This window comes from Camelus bactrianus, chromosome 9 (assembly GCF_048773025.1).
Source record: "Camelus bactrianus isolate YW-2024 breed Bactrian camel chromosome 9, ASM4877302v1, whole genome shotgun sequence".
Taxonomy (NCBI): Eukaryota; Metazoa; Chordata; class Mammalia; order Artiodactyla; family Camelidae; genus Camelus; species Camelus bactrianus.
This window is the reverse complement of record NC_133547.1, coordinates 33,397,783-33,413,537: the sequence shown is the minus strand read 5'-3', so window position 1 is coordinate 33,413,537 and position 15,755 is coordinate 33,397,783. Positions and strand designations below refer to the sequence as shown.

General features: G+C 38.0%; 1 protein-coding gene and 1 non-coding gene across 6 annotated transcripts in view; one reads left to right on the top strand and one right to left on the bottom strand.

Annotated features, from left to right (window-relative positions):
• The window catches only part of DBT (dihydrolipoamide branched chain transacylase E2), a 39,153-nt gene that overhangs the window by 20,473 nt on the left and 2,925 nt on the right, over window positions 1-15,755 (top strand). For 4 of the 5 annotated variants that reach the window (XM_074370040.1, XM_010950447.3, XM_010950448.3 and 1 more), the window contains exons 5-10: window positions 3,939-4,060; window positions 6,651-6,867; window positions 7,434-7,600; window positions 11,318-11,395; window positions 13,337-13,528; window positions 13,655-13,726. In XM_074370040.1, coding sequence (XP_074226141.1) covers window positions 4,049-4,060; window positions 6,651-6,867; window positions 7,434-7,600; window positions 11,318-11,395; window positions 13,337-13,528; window positions 13,655-13,726 — 738 coding nt within the window. In that variant the 5' untranslated portion in view covers window positions 3,939-4,048. Of the gene's footprint in view, window positions 1-2,212; window positions 2,352-3,938; window positions 4,061-6,650; window positions 6,868-7,433; window positions 7,601-11,317; window positions 11,396-13,336; window positions 13,529-13,654; window positions 13,727-15,755 lie in introns of those variants that run through there. The other variant, XM_074370042.1, reaches the window with a different exon arrangement.
• On the bottom strand, window positions 12,234-12,306 carry TRNAA-GGC (transfer RNA alanine (anticodon GGC)). The gene has a single exon. It is a non-coding gene; the product is annotated as a tRNA-Ala (tRNA).

The following is a 15,755-nucleotide window of genomic DNA, read 5'->3' as shown; positions in this document are numbered from 1 at the left end:
TGTTCTGGGAGCAACACAATTCTGTTTCTGAGTTTTGATTTTTCAGCCTACCTCTTAGCATTGTCATTGTGTCATGCCATCTTCTCCTTCCTAACTTTCTGGGACCACAGATATCCCAGTTTGTTAAGAAGTATGTGCTTCAGAAGAGAAAACAGGATCTGACTGAGAGTCTGAATGCCTTTTCTCTGGAGCATGTGCCTGGTTTTAATGCTGAGGCTGTGTGACAGCTAGTTCAGGTGCTCTGGGCCTGAAGCCTTATATAAGATTAAGTTGCCAGAAAGGCTGACCACCAGACAAGTAGGGGGTTCCTATACCTAATTACCCCTAACTGACGTGTCTTGGTGCCGTGGGTAAGTACGAAGGGAGGAGATGAGGGGCATAAGCGGTAGCAGAAAACCTTGTAAAACTGCTATTATTCTGCCATTATATTGCATTTACTCTTTAACATGAACACATCTATGTTGGATGCTTTCTCTGTGCTAATGCTATCTGTACATTATCCTGTTAAGTCATACGGATTTTTATCCCCGTTTGGCACATGTGGCATTGAGCCCCACAGAGGTTACAGAGCTGTCTGTCTGCGGCCACGTAGCTGACAGGTGGAGTGATGAGCTGATCACAGCCCTGTTTAACTCTAAAGCCCGTGGTCCTAACCGCTTTGTTACGCTGTAAGTTCTATTCAGAGACTATAGGTAGCAACTCCACACCGCATCCAGAGCACTGGGACTAGATTTCTAACAACATACATATGCATATTTACCAGAATTCTGCTGTAAGAACACATTAGGTGTCCCGTAGAGTTTATAGTATTAAAATGTTTGCTGGGATAATACAGTGTTTTAAAGAAAAGCTGTTTGACATAAGACCATTCCAAGAACATATGTCATTTAATTAAATTAAGCTCAGTAACCAATTACACAGTACATGCCCGAGCATAACAAGTACTCAATAAATGGTAGCTGTAACGCTCTCTTGTACAGCTGACTGTAGACTGGATTGATTGAATCAGCTGTTTCAATAATTTGCCTTGAAAATGGAATCAAATCTCATTGGCTTAGTTGTCATTAATTCGTAATTTATGATCATTTGGGCAGAAACTAAACTAAGGTTTACATTCGTGGTCTAAAGAAAGTTCTTCCTAAGCAGTTGTGCTTGGGGGAGGCGGGGAGTGGGAAGCATTTTACAAAAGGAAACTTCCAGAAACCTTTTAGTGCTTTAGTATTTCAAAAGAATTTTCCAAGTTAAGTGAATAAATTGAACTACTTAATGTGATTCTTAGAAACAGTTTTTTGAAATACCTAAGAATATTGCAGTTTCACAGTTTTAATATTTTTACTAATTCAAATTACCGTTTTATTTAGTTAATCTGAAACAATATAGTTTTATTATAAATTTGCTTTACGTGATGAATTCCAGCCACACTAAATTGACAATCTTCATGACAAAAAGTATTTATTTACCATTTCTTTTGCTCTTTCTTAAAATTTAATTAAGGCTTTAAAAACTGTACCTAAACCCACTACTGAAGGAATAAAATCTCACATATAGTGCTAGAACCATGGAGATCACATCTGTTGAAAAGAGTCGTGAAATTTTAGTTGTCTTAACTCCATCCCCTAAAAGTCTGTTTCTACATTGGTAAAATTGAGAAATGTTTGTATTTTGGCATTTTTGCAGCATTGCATTTTTGTAACGTTGTTGTGATCATCAAAGGAGAAAATTAGTGTGAAATATACTTTATATAAGTATATAAAGACACTTAGAAAGTGACTTAAAGTGCTGTATAGTCAGGTGATGTCTTAGTATGGATTAAGAGACCTTTCTTCCAACAACTGCATGACTACTACAAATCATATATAATGTGAGTGACTTTTTACAGATATTTTATTACTTAATATTTATGCCCAAGTTATTCTAAGGGGTAGAACTACTTGGTGATATATCAGAATGTTTTCCAGGAAGGTGAGTAGCAATAAATTACATGATCTTTTTGAAATATTATATTAATGACCTTTGTATATGATATATTTGGGCATTTGTGCATTTCTCATATTTCAGCAAATATTTGTTATTCAAATTAGCATTTGAGGTTCCTGTGATTGAATCCTCTTGATTTTTCTTTGGATCTTAGTTCCTAATGCTGATCTTTCTTGCTAGTTTCTCCAATAATCTTAACAGAGGTGGACAATACACAGGGCTTCTCAAAGTGCAACAAAATTATGCCTTGAACAATAGAAGCTGTATTCCAGCTTATAATGACCAGAAAGGAGATTTCCTCGGGCCATGAGCTAATGCAAACAGGAGAGACTGAGTCAGCCCTGGGACTGAATCCCAGCTCTTCAGTTTATTAGGTGTGTGACCTTGGTCCAGTTCCTACATCTCTTAGGTCTTTTGCTTTTTTAATCTGTAAAATGGGGATTATAACACCCATCTTACACAACTGGAATGAAGTTTAAGATACTGCACATGTAGTACAGTATTTGACATCCTAGGTGCTCATGGGAAGGAAAAATAATTTTCCCTCTACCCTCTGAGTTCTTAGCTAAGACTCCTCTAATAGAAGACAGATTAATAAGAGAAAAACAAGTTTATTGACACATATACTTCATGTCTAGATGGGGGACACCCAGGGGAAAATGAGTAACTCAAAGAGGTGGCTTAGAATTCAGGCTTAAATACCATCTTAACAGGAAAGGGGAGAAGAGATGTAGGCCTCCGAGGGAAGAACAAATGACTTTAGGAAAGATGAATGGCCCTTAGAAGAATATATGGAAGGTATGATAGTTCGGGACAAAGTTTACCTGGGTGTGTTGCTGGCGTCTAATTTCTTCTCCTGTGATAAGAGTCAATCTTCCTGTGGATGAAACTCCTGGGGAGGGAATTTATGAAAACTGAGTCCCTTTTGGAAGTCCCTTTAGGCAAATGAGGAGAGTTCATAGTAAGCCTCTCACTGCATTTGCTGTTTTCAAGTGCCTGTAGCTCAAAATAATCCGTGCACCGAAGTGGCATGTCCTGAACCCCTACAGTCATATTTTGGGGTGGCATATTCCGCTACCCTTCATCTTCAGTACAAGGTTTTTGTTTGCGGTTTTTTCTTATTCCTTCCTCACCTGTAGGGTAAATTTGAGAGCACCACTGGGACAATTAATAGACTAGTAGCAGAAATGAATGAATAGAATGTCTTTCCATAATTGCAGCAGCAAAAATTTCTTACTTGCTTAAAATTGAATATCAAAGCAAACTCAATTGCCTCCCAATTGTCAGAGGTTTAGCCTCTTTTTCACTAATTCCCAGAGATTCTGCTGTACTACAGCATTGATTTCCTAGCATCAGACCTTGACAACTAAATGCTCTCAAAACTCTTTTTTTGGTTGCAAAAATACATGCTAGTAGCCCAAGAGTTTTCATTGTATCACTGCTCTAGAGTTAGAGAATAAAACAACCAAATTAGTATTAACCATGAAAATAAAACCTTCCACAGCTCTCCTTAAGCCATATTCAAAGCAGAGAAAAATTTTAGATGCTGCATTGTCTTAGGAAAGCATGTAAGATTGTCACAGATCTTTCATGTAATTGACCTCACATTTGATTCTTGTCTTATGCCATATATATAAATATAAATGAGAAATTTATTAGGAAAACATTTACAATACAAAGTGTTTTAAAATCTATGAAAGAAACTCTCATTTTTTAACTTGTAACTGGTACATTGTTTTAACAGAAATGAAGTAAACAGCAGGTAATAATAGTCACTACACAGTGCCAGGTCACTCACTCCACCCTTGTTTTTCCATTTTAAAGTTGTGTTTTTCCATTCTAAAGTAGCTCATCTATTGTGCTGTTTGATATAAACTCTAAGTTGAATTTATTTATATAAGACGCTAAGCTTGTTGTTTTAATATTTTCAACTAAAGAGTAAAATTCTACCTTGATACCAGATTCAGAAGAAGATGTTGTTGAAACTCCTGCCGTGTCCCACGATGAACACACACACCAAGAGATAAAGGGCCAAAAAACACTGGCAACTCCTGCCGTTCGTCGCCTTGCAATGGAAAACAATGTAAGTTTTCTTAATATTTAAGTGTGAGATGGCATAGAAAGTTTACATTTGTATCTACGAAAAATCACCCAGCCATCTGATGATGAAGATGGCTTCAGGTTGGGTTTAAAGAAAACACGAAAGTGTCTGTTACTGAAAAGTAATAGTTGCATAAAAGTCCTCATGAGAAATGAGACCTTACTGTTGATATTAATTGAGAATGTTATTCTTCCTTAGAGCCTAATAATAATCAGAGCTACCACTTACTGGCCACTTGTAAATACTAGTGTCTTAGATCAGGTACCGTAGAAGCACAGCTGGAAACAGGGATTTGGGAACGTGTGGTTGATTGATTGAGAGAGTAGACCTTTACTAGGAATGAAGGAAGCAGTATAGGGAAGGGGAGGGAAATGAGCCAGGCAAGGATGTGGTCTCAAGGATCTGCCTTATCCCAGGGAGACGGGGACTGATGTGAGTCAAGGAGGCTGTATTCCCTCTTGTCTGCAAGCCATTGACACTTAACCTCCAAGGAAAGATGGCTCTGAGGCATTGAGCTAATAATTTACATATTATCGCGTTTAATCTTCACAACTGTGAGATGAAGGGCTCTTCCAAGACCTGGAGGGGTCAAGTAACTAGTCTGAGGTCACACAGCTAGCACAGGGGTGGAACCAGGTTTCTGAAATGAGTCTCTGTGACTCCAAAACCAGTGCTCTGTCATCTTAATACTGTCTCAACAGTTGTTGCCTCCATTATTCAAGCACTTTTTAGCCAGAAACTGTACATACATTATCTCTAATCCTCATAGTAACCCTGCAGGGTGGTTTGGATTATCCCCTTTTCACAGATGAGAAAGGGCAGGTAAGTTGATTAAATTGGTTAAAATCAAGAAAGTAGCTGAACTCAGGATTTGAATACAAATCTGTCTGGTTCCGAAGCTTGAGTTCTTTACACTGTGCCCCACAATGCAGGGTTTTTGTTTGTCTACCTGTTTTGGAGAGAAGTAGTTAAGTTATTGGCTGGGGGCAGTTAACATTTTGAGAGTATATGATAAGAGTCATTAAAATGTTCTTATCCCTTCAACCAGTGAACCTACCATGGGGGAATTATCCCAAGGAAATAACCTAGGAAGTATTCTTACAAGTGTTTTATGTAGTAGCCAAAATTTAGAGGGCAATATACGTATTCAAAATCAGGGAAATGGCTGGGTAAATTATGTTATAAACCCCTTACTAAAAATCTGTTAGCCATTTCATGTGTTCAAATATGAAGAACATTTATCATAATAGAAAAATAGAAATAGTGATATGGACTGCTAGATTGTTAAGGGCATCAGATGAAATAATCTTATATATTGCTTTGAAAGTTATAAACATTTTACCATTTAAAAAAATTATAAAAAATATTATATGGAAGGATTACTTGTAGAAATACATGATGTGGCTTTCTTACACCTCTTCCTAAAGCTATGTGTAGCAACTAGAGTATTTGCATACTTACTGAAAATTAAATAGTTGATTTGTTATTATAAATCACCTTTTCTTTTTTCTTTTCTTGTAGTTTGCATATTAATGAATTAGGTGTTTCTAAAATGAAAAACCTGTGACATTTACAGTTATTTGTAATTACCTAAAAGTTATTTGTTTAAATTCTCTGAGTTCATTTGTTATAAACTAAATGTTTGACGTGACCAAATTTCTCATTTTGAAGTCATTCTTAGAGAAGCACTGATACAAATGAAGCAGGACTTAACCTTGAGAGATGAACCAGTGTACACTGTGCACGAGGATGTCATCCAAGCTCGTGTATCTTTATTTTAAATAGAATTAAACTTAGTGAGAATATTTTGTCTTTATAACCAAACATAGGAAGTGATTAAAGAAAGCCAGATCACATGTTTCCAAGAAGTATCATGAATGTCTAGTGGAAAGTGGAATTGTATCATCTTATTGTTTATTCTATAGAAAGAAATAATAAAACTTAGGTATTTGACCCTTAACTTGGGCTGAGGAACTCACATTCCACATATGCCTCAAAAAAATGTTTTTTTCTATTTTTTGTACTGATCCTTCTAAAACAACAATCAGATAAAGACTAATTTGAGAGAGCTTTCATAGAATAATTATTTTAACCATCACGTGTTTGCTGGTAGCCAAGGTCAGAAACATTGGTCTACATTTGTTAGTGTGTTTAACTGTTTTTTAAACTCTCAGCTCTTCTTCTTATGTAGTCTTTAAAAATAAGGGGAAAAATCAGATAAGAATTATGCAAGAAATTTAAAAATAGTTGTTTAAAAATGTAAGTGTTCATTAATAGCTATGGATTGTGTACAATGCAGATACACGGGCAAATGACCAGTATGTACAAAAGTGACATGATCACCCATGCAGGGAAGCTGTAGTGTATAGCATTCTGTTAAGGTGATGAAAATGTTGTTTAATGTTTATAGCATTCTGTTAAGATAATGAAAATGTTATTTGTTTATACTGATTTATTGGACAGAGATACTTTTTAACCTTCAATTCATTTGATTCCATTTAGGGACCTTAATGATGGATTTATTTATTTTTAGGTAGTTTTATTTTTAGCATTAAAATGTGTCATTTTACAGATCAAGCTGAGTGAAGTTGTTGGCTCAGGAAAAGATGGCAGAATACTAAAAGAAGATATTCTCAACTATTTGGAAAAGCAGACAGGAGCTATATTACCTCCTTCACCAAAAGCTGAAATTGTGCCACCTCCACCGAAATCAAAAGACAGGACTATTCCTATACCCATGTCAAAGCCTCCGGTGTTCACGGGCAAAGACAGAACAGAGCCCGTGAAAGGTAATAATAATAGTAACGTAAGGTGCAGTTTATCTGGGGGGACGCTACTTGAACAGGCGGAAATAACACTTTTTCTAGGAAAAGCTTCAAGATATACTGTTAATCTTTGAAGAATACTATGTCAGCAGGTTTCTTAGAACGTAAGCTTACATACAGATAATTTTTCTGTTTGAAGACTCGCTCAGGATATTTTAAATATTCATTACTTTTAGTTAGCTTTCAAAACAGCTACTTCTGATTTGTTGTTTATAAACTCTTCTGATAATTAGCTTCCAGAAGAGTGGTTTTGCAAGACACCCATCGTGTAAATTCATGGCTTGCATCCTTCTGAATGTTTTATATACCGCAGCGTTGAAAGCAGTTACCTGTTACATTATCACACTTGGTACTGGGTGTTGTGCTGCGGTCAGTGCTTCAGCTTTGAAATTAGTGGCTTTCAAGTTATGTGACGAAGATGGTAACTCCAAGAGGAAGAGTTGAGTTGAGAGTAAATGACATTAGAGAAACTTCTACTTTAGTTTTTTAAAGGATCTAAGAATATATGATTTGTGTATAATGTTTTCTAGGCTTTCACAAAGCAATGGTCAAGAGCATGTCCGCAGCCCTGAAGATACCCCACTTTGGGTACTGTGATGAGGTTGACCTTACTGAACTGGTTAAGCTACGAGAAGAACTCAAACCCATTGCTTTTGCTCGTGGAATTAAACTCACCTTTATGCCCTTCTTCTTAAAGGTGAGGTTTCATCCATTTCAAGCAAGGCTTGAGTAAGACGTTTAAATTTTGTTTTGCCAGAGTGCAATGTGTTGACCGTGGGTTTGCACAAAAATATTATTTCTTACTGTATCACATAGAAAAATGTACAAGCACACTCTCTTTGTTTCATGGGAGTTTGTAAAATTAAACTTTCTGTATCAGATTTTTATCTCCTTACCTCTTTAAGCTAGAGAAGGATTGTCCTGCCAGTCAGGTAAAGCCTTTAATTCTGAAAGGATCACTCCAGCGAAGTCCTGATTTGAACGAAGTGAAACTTAGTGTTGATCTTGTGTATCATTGGCGTGTGTTTACTGTCACTTTTCAACAAAGTTACATTGAGACTTGTGGGCATCGTTTCCCGTACGAGGCCTCGTGCCCAGTGTGAGATGGAATGAGACCATCCACTGTCCTTGAGCCGCCCACCGTCTCGCTCACATTCAGCACCATTTATGAAGCCGCTACCGTGCGGCTGACCCCGTGCCACGCCTGCTGTATGCATGATCTCTTTTAATTCTCAGAGTAACCTTGACGTGTAAATATCGCTGTCCCTACTTTCCATTTAAGGGAATTGGGGCTCAGAGAAGTTGAGCCACTTCGCAAGGATTTATAGCTATGATTGGAGAAGCTAAGTTTCAGGTTCTGGTCTGTTTTTCTCAAAAATGCCTATTGCTGTCTCTCACTCCAGTGTGGCTTCCCACCCGCCCTTCCCACACTGGATGAAGACCGATCTTCCCTAAAGACAGTTACTCATGATTCCCTGATTCTTTTTAATGGTCCTCCTTCAGGACTGCCTTCAGGATAGTTCCTAAACTCCTTAGTGTAGCATCAAAAATATTTCTGTGAGTCTCTGCTGCTGCCTTTCCTGTCTTCTCTCTCACAGTCACTCCCTCGGCTTTAGTCACTTTAAGCTACACGTAGTTGCTGGGATTCCTAACTCCACCTGAAGGGCCTCCTCCTCCCTTGATCAAGTACATCCTCATCCTAAATACCAAATTTTGTTTGGGTATCGCCTCCTTCTGGAAGCCTGTGACTGTCAGTTTGAGTTAAATACCCTTTTGTTTCCCGTCGTGGTTTCTCTCAGTGTGTTGCCAGTGTTTGCTCTGTTGTCTCTTCCCTGACGCTGAGCCTCACCAGGTACAGGCTGTTCCCCTGTATCTCTGTCTTTTCAACAGCTGCCCTAACAAGTAAGGGGGCGCTCTATAAACACGAGGTGTAACAATTGTCAGTAAGTGGGGGTCTGGACTGTGTTACAGCTGTAGTGAGTCGTCTGTAGAGACATGGCAATTCAGACACGTGGATGAGATCGCCCCAGCTGTGTGTGAAGGAGAAAAGAAGGCTGAGTGCTTTATACCAGCGTTTAAGGGGTATAGAAGCTGACTTGGCAAAGGCAATGGAAGATAGTGAGTGGGGTCAGTGGTTTGATGGTAGGAGAACCAGGAAACAGTCCCTTGGAAGCCAAGTGTACCTGTTACCTATTGCTGTATAACAGCCCTCTCTTCCCCAGATTTTATGGCTTGAAACAACAGCCATTTATCATTTCTCACGAGGCTGCAGGAGGGCAGGGCCAGTCTGCCGATCTTGCAGGGCTCTCGCGTAGGTCTGCGGACAGCTAAGGCTGGCCAAGGGCCGGCTGGGGCAGGATGGCCTCAGGGAGGGTGACTCATTTCTCTCCTGGATGTCTCTCCCGGAATGCTAGCCCACGCATGGTCTCAGTACTGGCAGGGGTGAGGAGAGGAGGCAGAATTAGAGCATTTTTCACCTTCTCTACTACATCATGTTTGTTCTTAACTCAGTGACCAAAGCAAATCACATGACTAAGCTCTGCATTAGCCTGCAGGAGCACTACCAGAGGGTTTGGACTGAGAGGCATGAAAGATTGGGGCCACTGATTCAGCCTCTCACACTGAAAGAGAAGAAAAAAGGTTTTAAGAGTAAAGTAAGTAACTGTATACATCACAGAGGTTAAATAGGATAAGGGATGGGAACAGGCTATTGGATTGGTCAATAAGCAGTCAAGTGTGCCCCCCGCCAGAGCTGATTGAATAAAGTATTGTTGAGGTAGAAAACTGATTGCAGTTAGTTGGGGAATGAAAGAAACTGAGGAAGAGATGCTGAAAAAATCTCATAAAAGGCAGACAGGGCATAGGTGGAGAAGGCAGTTATGGTGGCTGGAGCAGACTGAAGAAAGGTTCCATTTGCCCCTTCCCCTCCTGCACACCTGCAAGGAAGAGTTGAGCAGATCAGTGGGCGAAGGAAAGAGCTGGAAAATGGAAAGTTAAAAGTGTGTGAGTGGGAGGGGTGGTTGGAGTAAAACCTGGGCGTGAGGGGAGAATGAGATGAAGACCCCAGTGGAGACGTTCACCTGGAGGAGCGAGAGACTGCCTGCCAGCTCTTGTTTCAGCTGGGTTCCTCATGCTGCTTCCTACGACGTCTGTTTTGAAGCAAGAACAGACCAGCCTTTTGATATATTAAGTTTATTTGATCATTGTTTTTCTTTATTGTTCCAGTCTGAATGAAATATCCGATCTTTATTTTGAAAATAAAATTTAATATGCTTTTATTTGTTTTAACTTTTTTTTTCAGTTTATATAAGTTTTAGAACATTTGGAAAATACTACCAAGTATTGTACAGGGGGCAAAATGACCTCTTGTCTGTGGACACACACTTTGCTTCTCCTTTTACAAAATTTGGGTTATACTCAAAATACTGTTTTTATGTCTAATGCTTTGATTAACCTTAGTTATGGATTTTTATATAAAGAAGATTAAAGCTACAGTTATCAAATCAAATGCTTAATAAAATTTTCCTTAACTCTCTAGTTCAAGGATATGATTTATTTTTTCTGTCAAGACCACTGACCCACAGACAAAAATAACACAATGTATATAAAGAACTCTTAATTGAACAAGATGAAGGCAGTGGGGTAGGGCATTCTTTTCAAGGACAATATTTAGCATTTTAATTTTCCTGTTTTTTAAGTTGAATATGGAATATGATGACCAAATGGGCAATGTGTGAACTTTAATTAGATCCTAGATGGGCAGAGAAACAGCTATAAAGAATATTCTGTAAACAGTTAGGGTAGTCTGAATATGGACAGAAAACAGATGTATTAGAAGAAAAAAGGAAAAGGAAAGGGGAGAGATTAAGGCAGAAGAGGGCAAAGCAGGAAGACTAAACACCATCGATTCAGGGAGACAGGCTCTAAAGTAAATGTTTGCGCCAGCTCTGCCCTGCACCTGGCCAAGGACGCCAGGCGGAGCACGGACCTCTCACATCCTTATCGCTTGTGCTTTCTACACAGGGTAGTAGCTTACTGCCTGTCTGTGTTTTAATCTGAAGTGTTTTTCTGAACTACAGGTTTACTTCTCATGGAAATCTTAACACTACATGTAAGTGAGGGAAACACGTAGAATTTAGATATTTTCTTTGGTTCTCTGGTCAGTCTGCATAGTGTTTTTAAAAAATCTTGATGTTTACAAGCTGCCTGCCTACTTTATCTTTTATTCTTTAATGATTTGGGTGACCTGGTTCCACATGGCCATGTGGGATTAGTATGCCTTGTGAATGTAGACTTGAAAATGAACTCAGCTTAAGTAAGAGTTCTTTGCCTCCAGCCTTTACACCTCTTCTTACTTCAAATGATCCCGTCCTTTCAGAATGAGAAGTGTTTACGTTGTCTCTCTGTTACACAGGCTGCTTCCCTGGGATTACTACAGTTTCCTATCCTTAATGCATCTGTGGATGAAAACTGCCAGAACATAACGTATAAGGTTGGCTATGTGTTGAGAAAATGTCTTGTTTTAGACAGAAATAGACTCACAGACATAGAGAACAAACTTAACGGTTACCAGGCGGTAAAGGGGGTGGGAAGGGATAACGTGAGAGTTCAAGACATGCAGATACTAACTACTATATATAACATAGATAAAGAAAGTTTATACTGTAGAGCATAAGGAACTATATTCAATGTCTTGTAGCAACCTATAATGAAAAAGAATATGAAAATGAATATATGTTTGTATATATATGTATGACTGAAACACTATGATGTACACCAGAAATTGATACAACCTTGTGAACTGACTATACTTCAGTAAAATCTCTTGAAATTTCTTTTTGTTTTTTTGAAAAAAAGAACATTTAACAAAAAAAGAAAAGAAAATATATTGTTTAAATAAGCAATGGTACAAATGTGCTTGTAGGTTAAAGAAGCTTCTCTCATACCTCAAATAGTGATCTTTAGACTACAATTGAAAGTATGGGGTATATCTTTTTTATTTTAATTGAGTTATAGTCGGTTTACAATGTTGTGTCAATTTCTGGTGTACAGCACAATTTTTCAGTCATACATGAATATAGATGTATTCGTTTTCATATTCTTTTTCACCATGAGCTACCACAAGATCTTGAATATGTTTCCCTGTACTATACAGTATAAATTTGTTTATCTAGTCTATATGTTGGGGTAAATCATTAAACTGAAGATATATTTATTGCTATTGTTGTTGGTTTTACTGGTTAATAATTAATGTGCAGATTGCTGGGGTTTTTTTAAGTTTTTTTCTTCTGGTGGTGGTAATTAGATTTTTTATGTATGTATGTATTTAGTGGAGGTACTGGGGATTGAATCCAGGACCTCATGCATGCCAAGCATGCGCTCTACCACTGAGCTATACCCTCCCCATTAGATTGCTATTTTTAGCTGCTTTTGGTTTTCTGCATGAAGTAGCAGAAATATACAGCTGCGAGGCAGTGGATTACCTTTCACATCCTACATACCCTCCCCTCAAAAAGAAGAGCTCTTTCAAGATGGGATTCCTGCAATTTTTAAAACAAGTAATTTAAATGGGAAAAATAATGAAAGTTTGAATTCTGCTAAGTGAAAGTTTATTTGGAGTGAAAGTCTATTATGGCTGAGAACTCTTCTTGGGATGCTGACCCTTATTTATATTTCTTACTAGAAATATACAACTGGAAAGTGAGCTTTTTATTCTGGGGAGTTGAATCTAAAATCTTTCCATATGATTAATACAATTTCCTCTTTAACTATATACTTGTTTCAAAAAAAAAATTCAGACAAGAAAATAGTGATGTTTACCTCAGTCTCATAAACCTAAGATAACTCATTGTTTATGTTGAGGTGTATATTCTTCTAGGATTTTACCTAGTTTAAAAAAATGTATGGAATTATGTTTTTTAATTAAATTTTTTTCTTTTTAAGTGTTCTTTTTCGTTTAATATATTTATATGACATCATTACATGTCAATAAATACGGCTTTGTTAGTCATTTGGTTAGCCAGTGACTTACTGATAAACATTTGGATTACTTGCAGTTTCTCAGTCTTACAATCTGAACTCAACATCTCTGCATCTCTACATACTTCTGCATTTATCTTCTTAGCACATATTTTTAATAAATGTTGGTATATATCATTAAAAGTTCTCCAGAACTTCCATACTGGCTTACACTTCCACTAACGATATATGGAAATAACCCATTGTTCTATATTCTTACCAAAAAAAATTATCTTTTTCGAGAGAGCTTTTCAAAACCTTTTTAAAATTATTTCTTTTAAATCATCACCAACATGGTGAAAATAGTTTTTGATAGTTGTGTTCATAAGGCAGTGAAGGTTGATCCTTACTTTCCTATTAGCTTATGAAAAGGCCTACTATATAATTGGGGTTTTGTTTGTTTGTTTGTTTTCAGGCTTCTCATAACATTGGGATAGCAATGGATACAGAGCAGGGCTTGATTGTTCCTAACGTGAAAAACGTTCAGATCTGCTCCGTATTTGAGATTGCTGCTGAACTGAACCGCCTCCAGAACCTGGGCTCTTCGGGTCAGCTCAGCACCAGCGATCTTACAGGAGGAACATTTACTCTTTCTAACATTGGATCAGTGAGTAATCGTGGTGTTCAAATTCATAAACCCTGACTTACGATTTGTGTTCATATGCTCAGTTAAAAACATAAACCTTCATTTGCCATTTGTTCTTCAAAAGCTTGATTTCTCTTTTTTTTTTAGATTGGTGGCACCTATGCCAAACCAGTGATATTACCACCTGAGGTGGCGATTGGAGCCCTTGGAGTGATTAAGGTGTGTTTGTAAGAGTTTAAGCAAATTGGGAGAGTAGATACAAAAAAGAGTAATCATTTCCAAGGTTTTCTCCTCACTTTGTAGGTCTGAGTATGAGATTGGGTTTAGTCAGTCAGTTATTTCTTCCTAAAAGCTGGGCCTCCAGTTCTGGTGGCTGCCTCTCTGTAGAGGAAATGCTGGTGACCTGCATCGCTTCTGTGTGGATCAGGCATTGTGGGTTATGCCAGGCTCAGATGTGAGTCTTCATGAATAATCACAAATATAGCCAATCTGAATCTATCAAAATATCCTTATTTCCAAATACCAAAAAATATAAGCCAATCCAAATTATTCTTTATAACAGCGAGACACCGTGGAGAGCATTTTTCTCAAATTTTACTCTGTTCAAGAATCATTGGAAGCACCGGTTAAAAATGCAGATTTCTTGGCTTTGGGGACAGAGCCTCCAAAGCTTACATGTTAAGCAAGAACCCAGCTGGTTCCAGCATGAGTGAGCTGCGGCCATGTTTTAGAAGACTGACTTACAATAAGGGTTGCAATGATTCTTATCCCTGGCTGCATGTTAGAATCATCTGGGAAGCTTGAGGAAAAAAAGCCCAACCTCAGGCCATACCAACTGGACCAGAATTACTAGGAGTGGGGGTGGAGAAGGGGGCTTGGGCATCCCTATTAACCCAGGGCTGAGACCAGCAGAGTTAAAGACATAAGTCCTGGATGCCATTTCAATACCACCATTCTTAAATGTCATTGTCACTGCATTAACCTTGATTTTGATCTTCATGTTTTCAGAAGAACCTTTTCTCTTCTCTGTATTTATGCCGCTTCTACATTGAGCATCTCTAGGACTTGCTTTTCTTGAGTTTATTATTTTCATGTCAGTATCCAGAAACTTCACAGATACTTTTACTCAGCCTTTGACTTGCTTTCTAGCAGACAGTGCTTGGCTGCTACGTTACTCTCCCTTCTGGCAGCTCCTTTCCCTTCAGGCACACAGAGGAGACAGGAAGAAAAAGATAAGAACACGTATTATGACACCGTCCTGTCCAAATCAGGGGTTTCTCTAGAAGGTAACTTCTCTGTCACTCATTCTCCTTGCAGCAAAAATTCAACATCTGATGCTCATAAAATTCTTACCTTTTACAGTTTCCAAACCATCATACCCATTTGACAAAGTTTTATTTTCCCTTTTCCTGAAAGCTATTTCTTTTCTTCTGAATTGTATGTATAGATACCTCATTATGGTAAACTATACATAACAAAATTTACCATTTTAATCATCTTTAAGTGTAAGGTTCAGCGGCAGTGTGTACATTCACATTGCAGCCATCACCACCATCTGTCTCCAGAACTTTTTTATTATCCCACACTGAAACTTTGTGTGTATGTACCATATTTTATTTACCTATTCATCTGTGATGCGTATTTGGGTTGTTTCCATTTTTTGGCTATTGGGAATAATGCTGCTATGGTCTACATGGGTCTGCAAATATCTGTGTGAGTTGTGTTTTTTCAGAATCATTTTACCCATGGTTTCTTCAAGCTCTGAAGCATAGTTCTTAGAATATAATTAGAATATATATCTTCATAGTGACTTAATGGAATTCACCTTTTTTTGGGTTGAGACAAATGATATTTCATTCCTTTGTCCCTGTCTCATTTCTCCTTTGCTATTTTTCTGTTTTCACTTTAAATTTTAAACTGTTGCCAAATAGTCTTAAGTCACTATAACCTCCACATTACTCAATTCTCAGTCCTTATCTTCTTGACCTTGAGTTGATCAGTACCACCTCCTTGGAAAACGTTCTTGACTATGACTTGCAGAAAGCCTCACTAGTCTCTCCTGCTGCCACTGCCGATTCCCTCTGAGTCTTACTTGCCTGTACCTCCCCATCTCCCCATCTCCAAACATTGGAGTGCCCCAGAGCTCAGTTCTGGCCTTTTCTTTATCTGATCCAGTCTCATGGCTTTGATTTATATGCTGATGGCTTCCAAGTTTCTATCTCCGGACCAGACCTCTCCTTTGAACTCC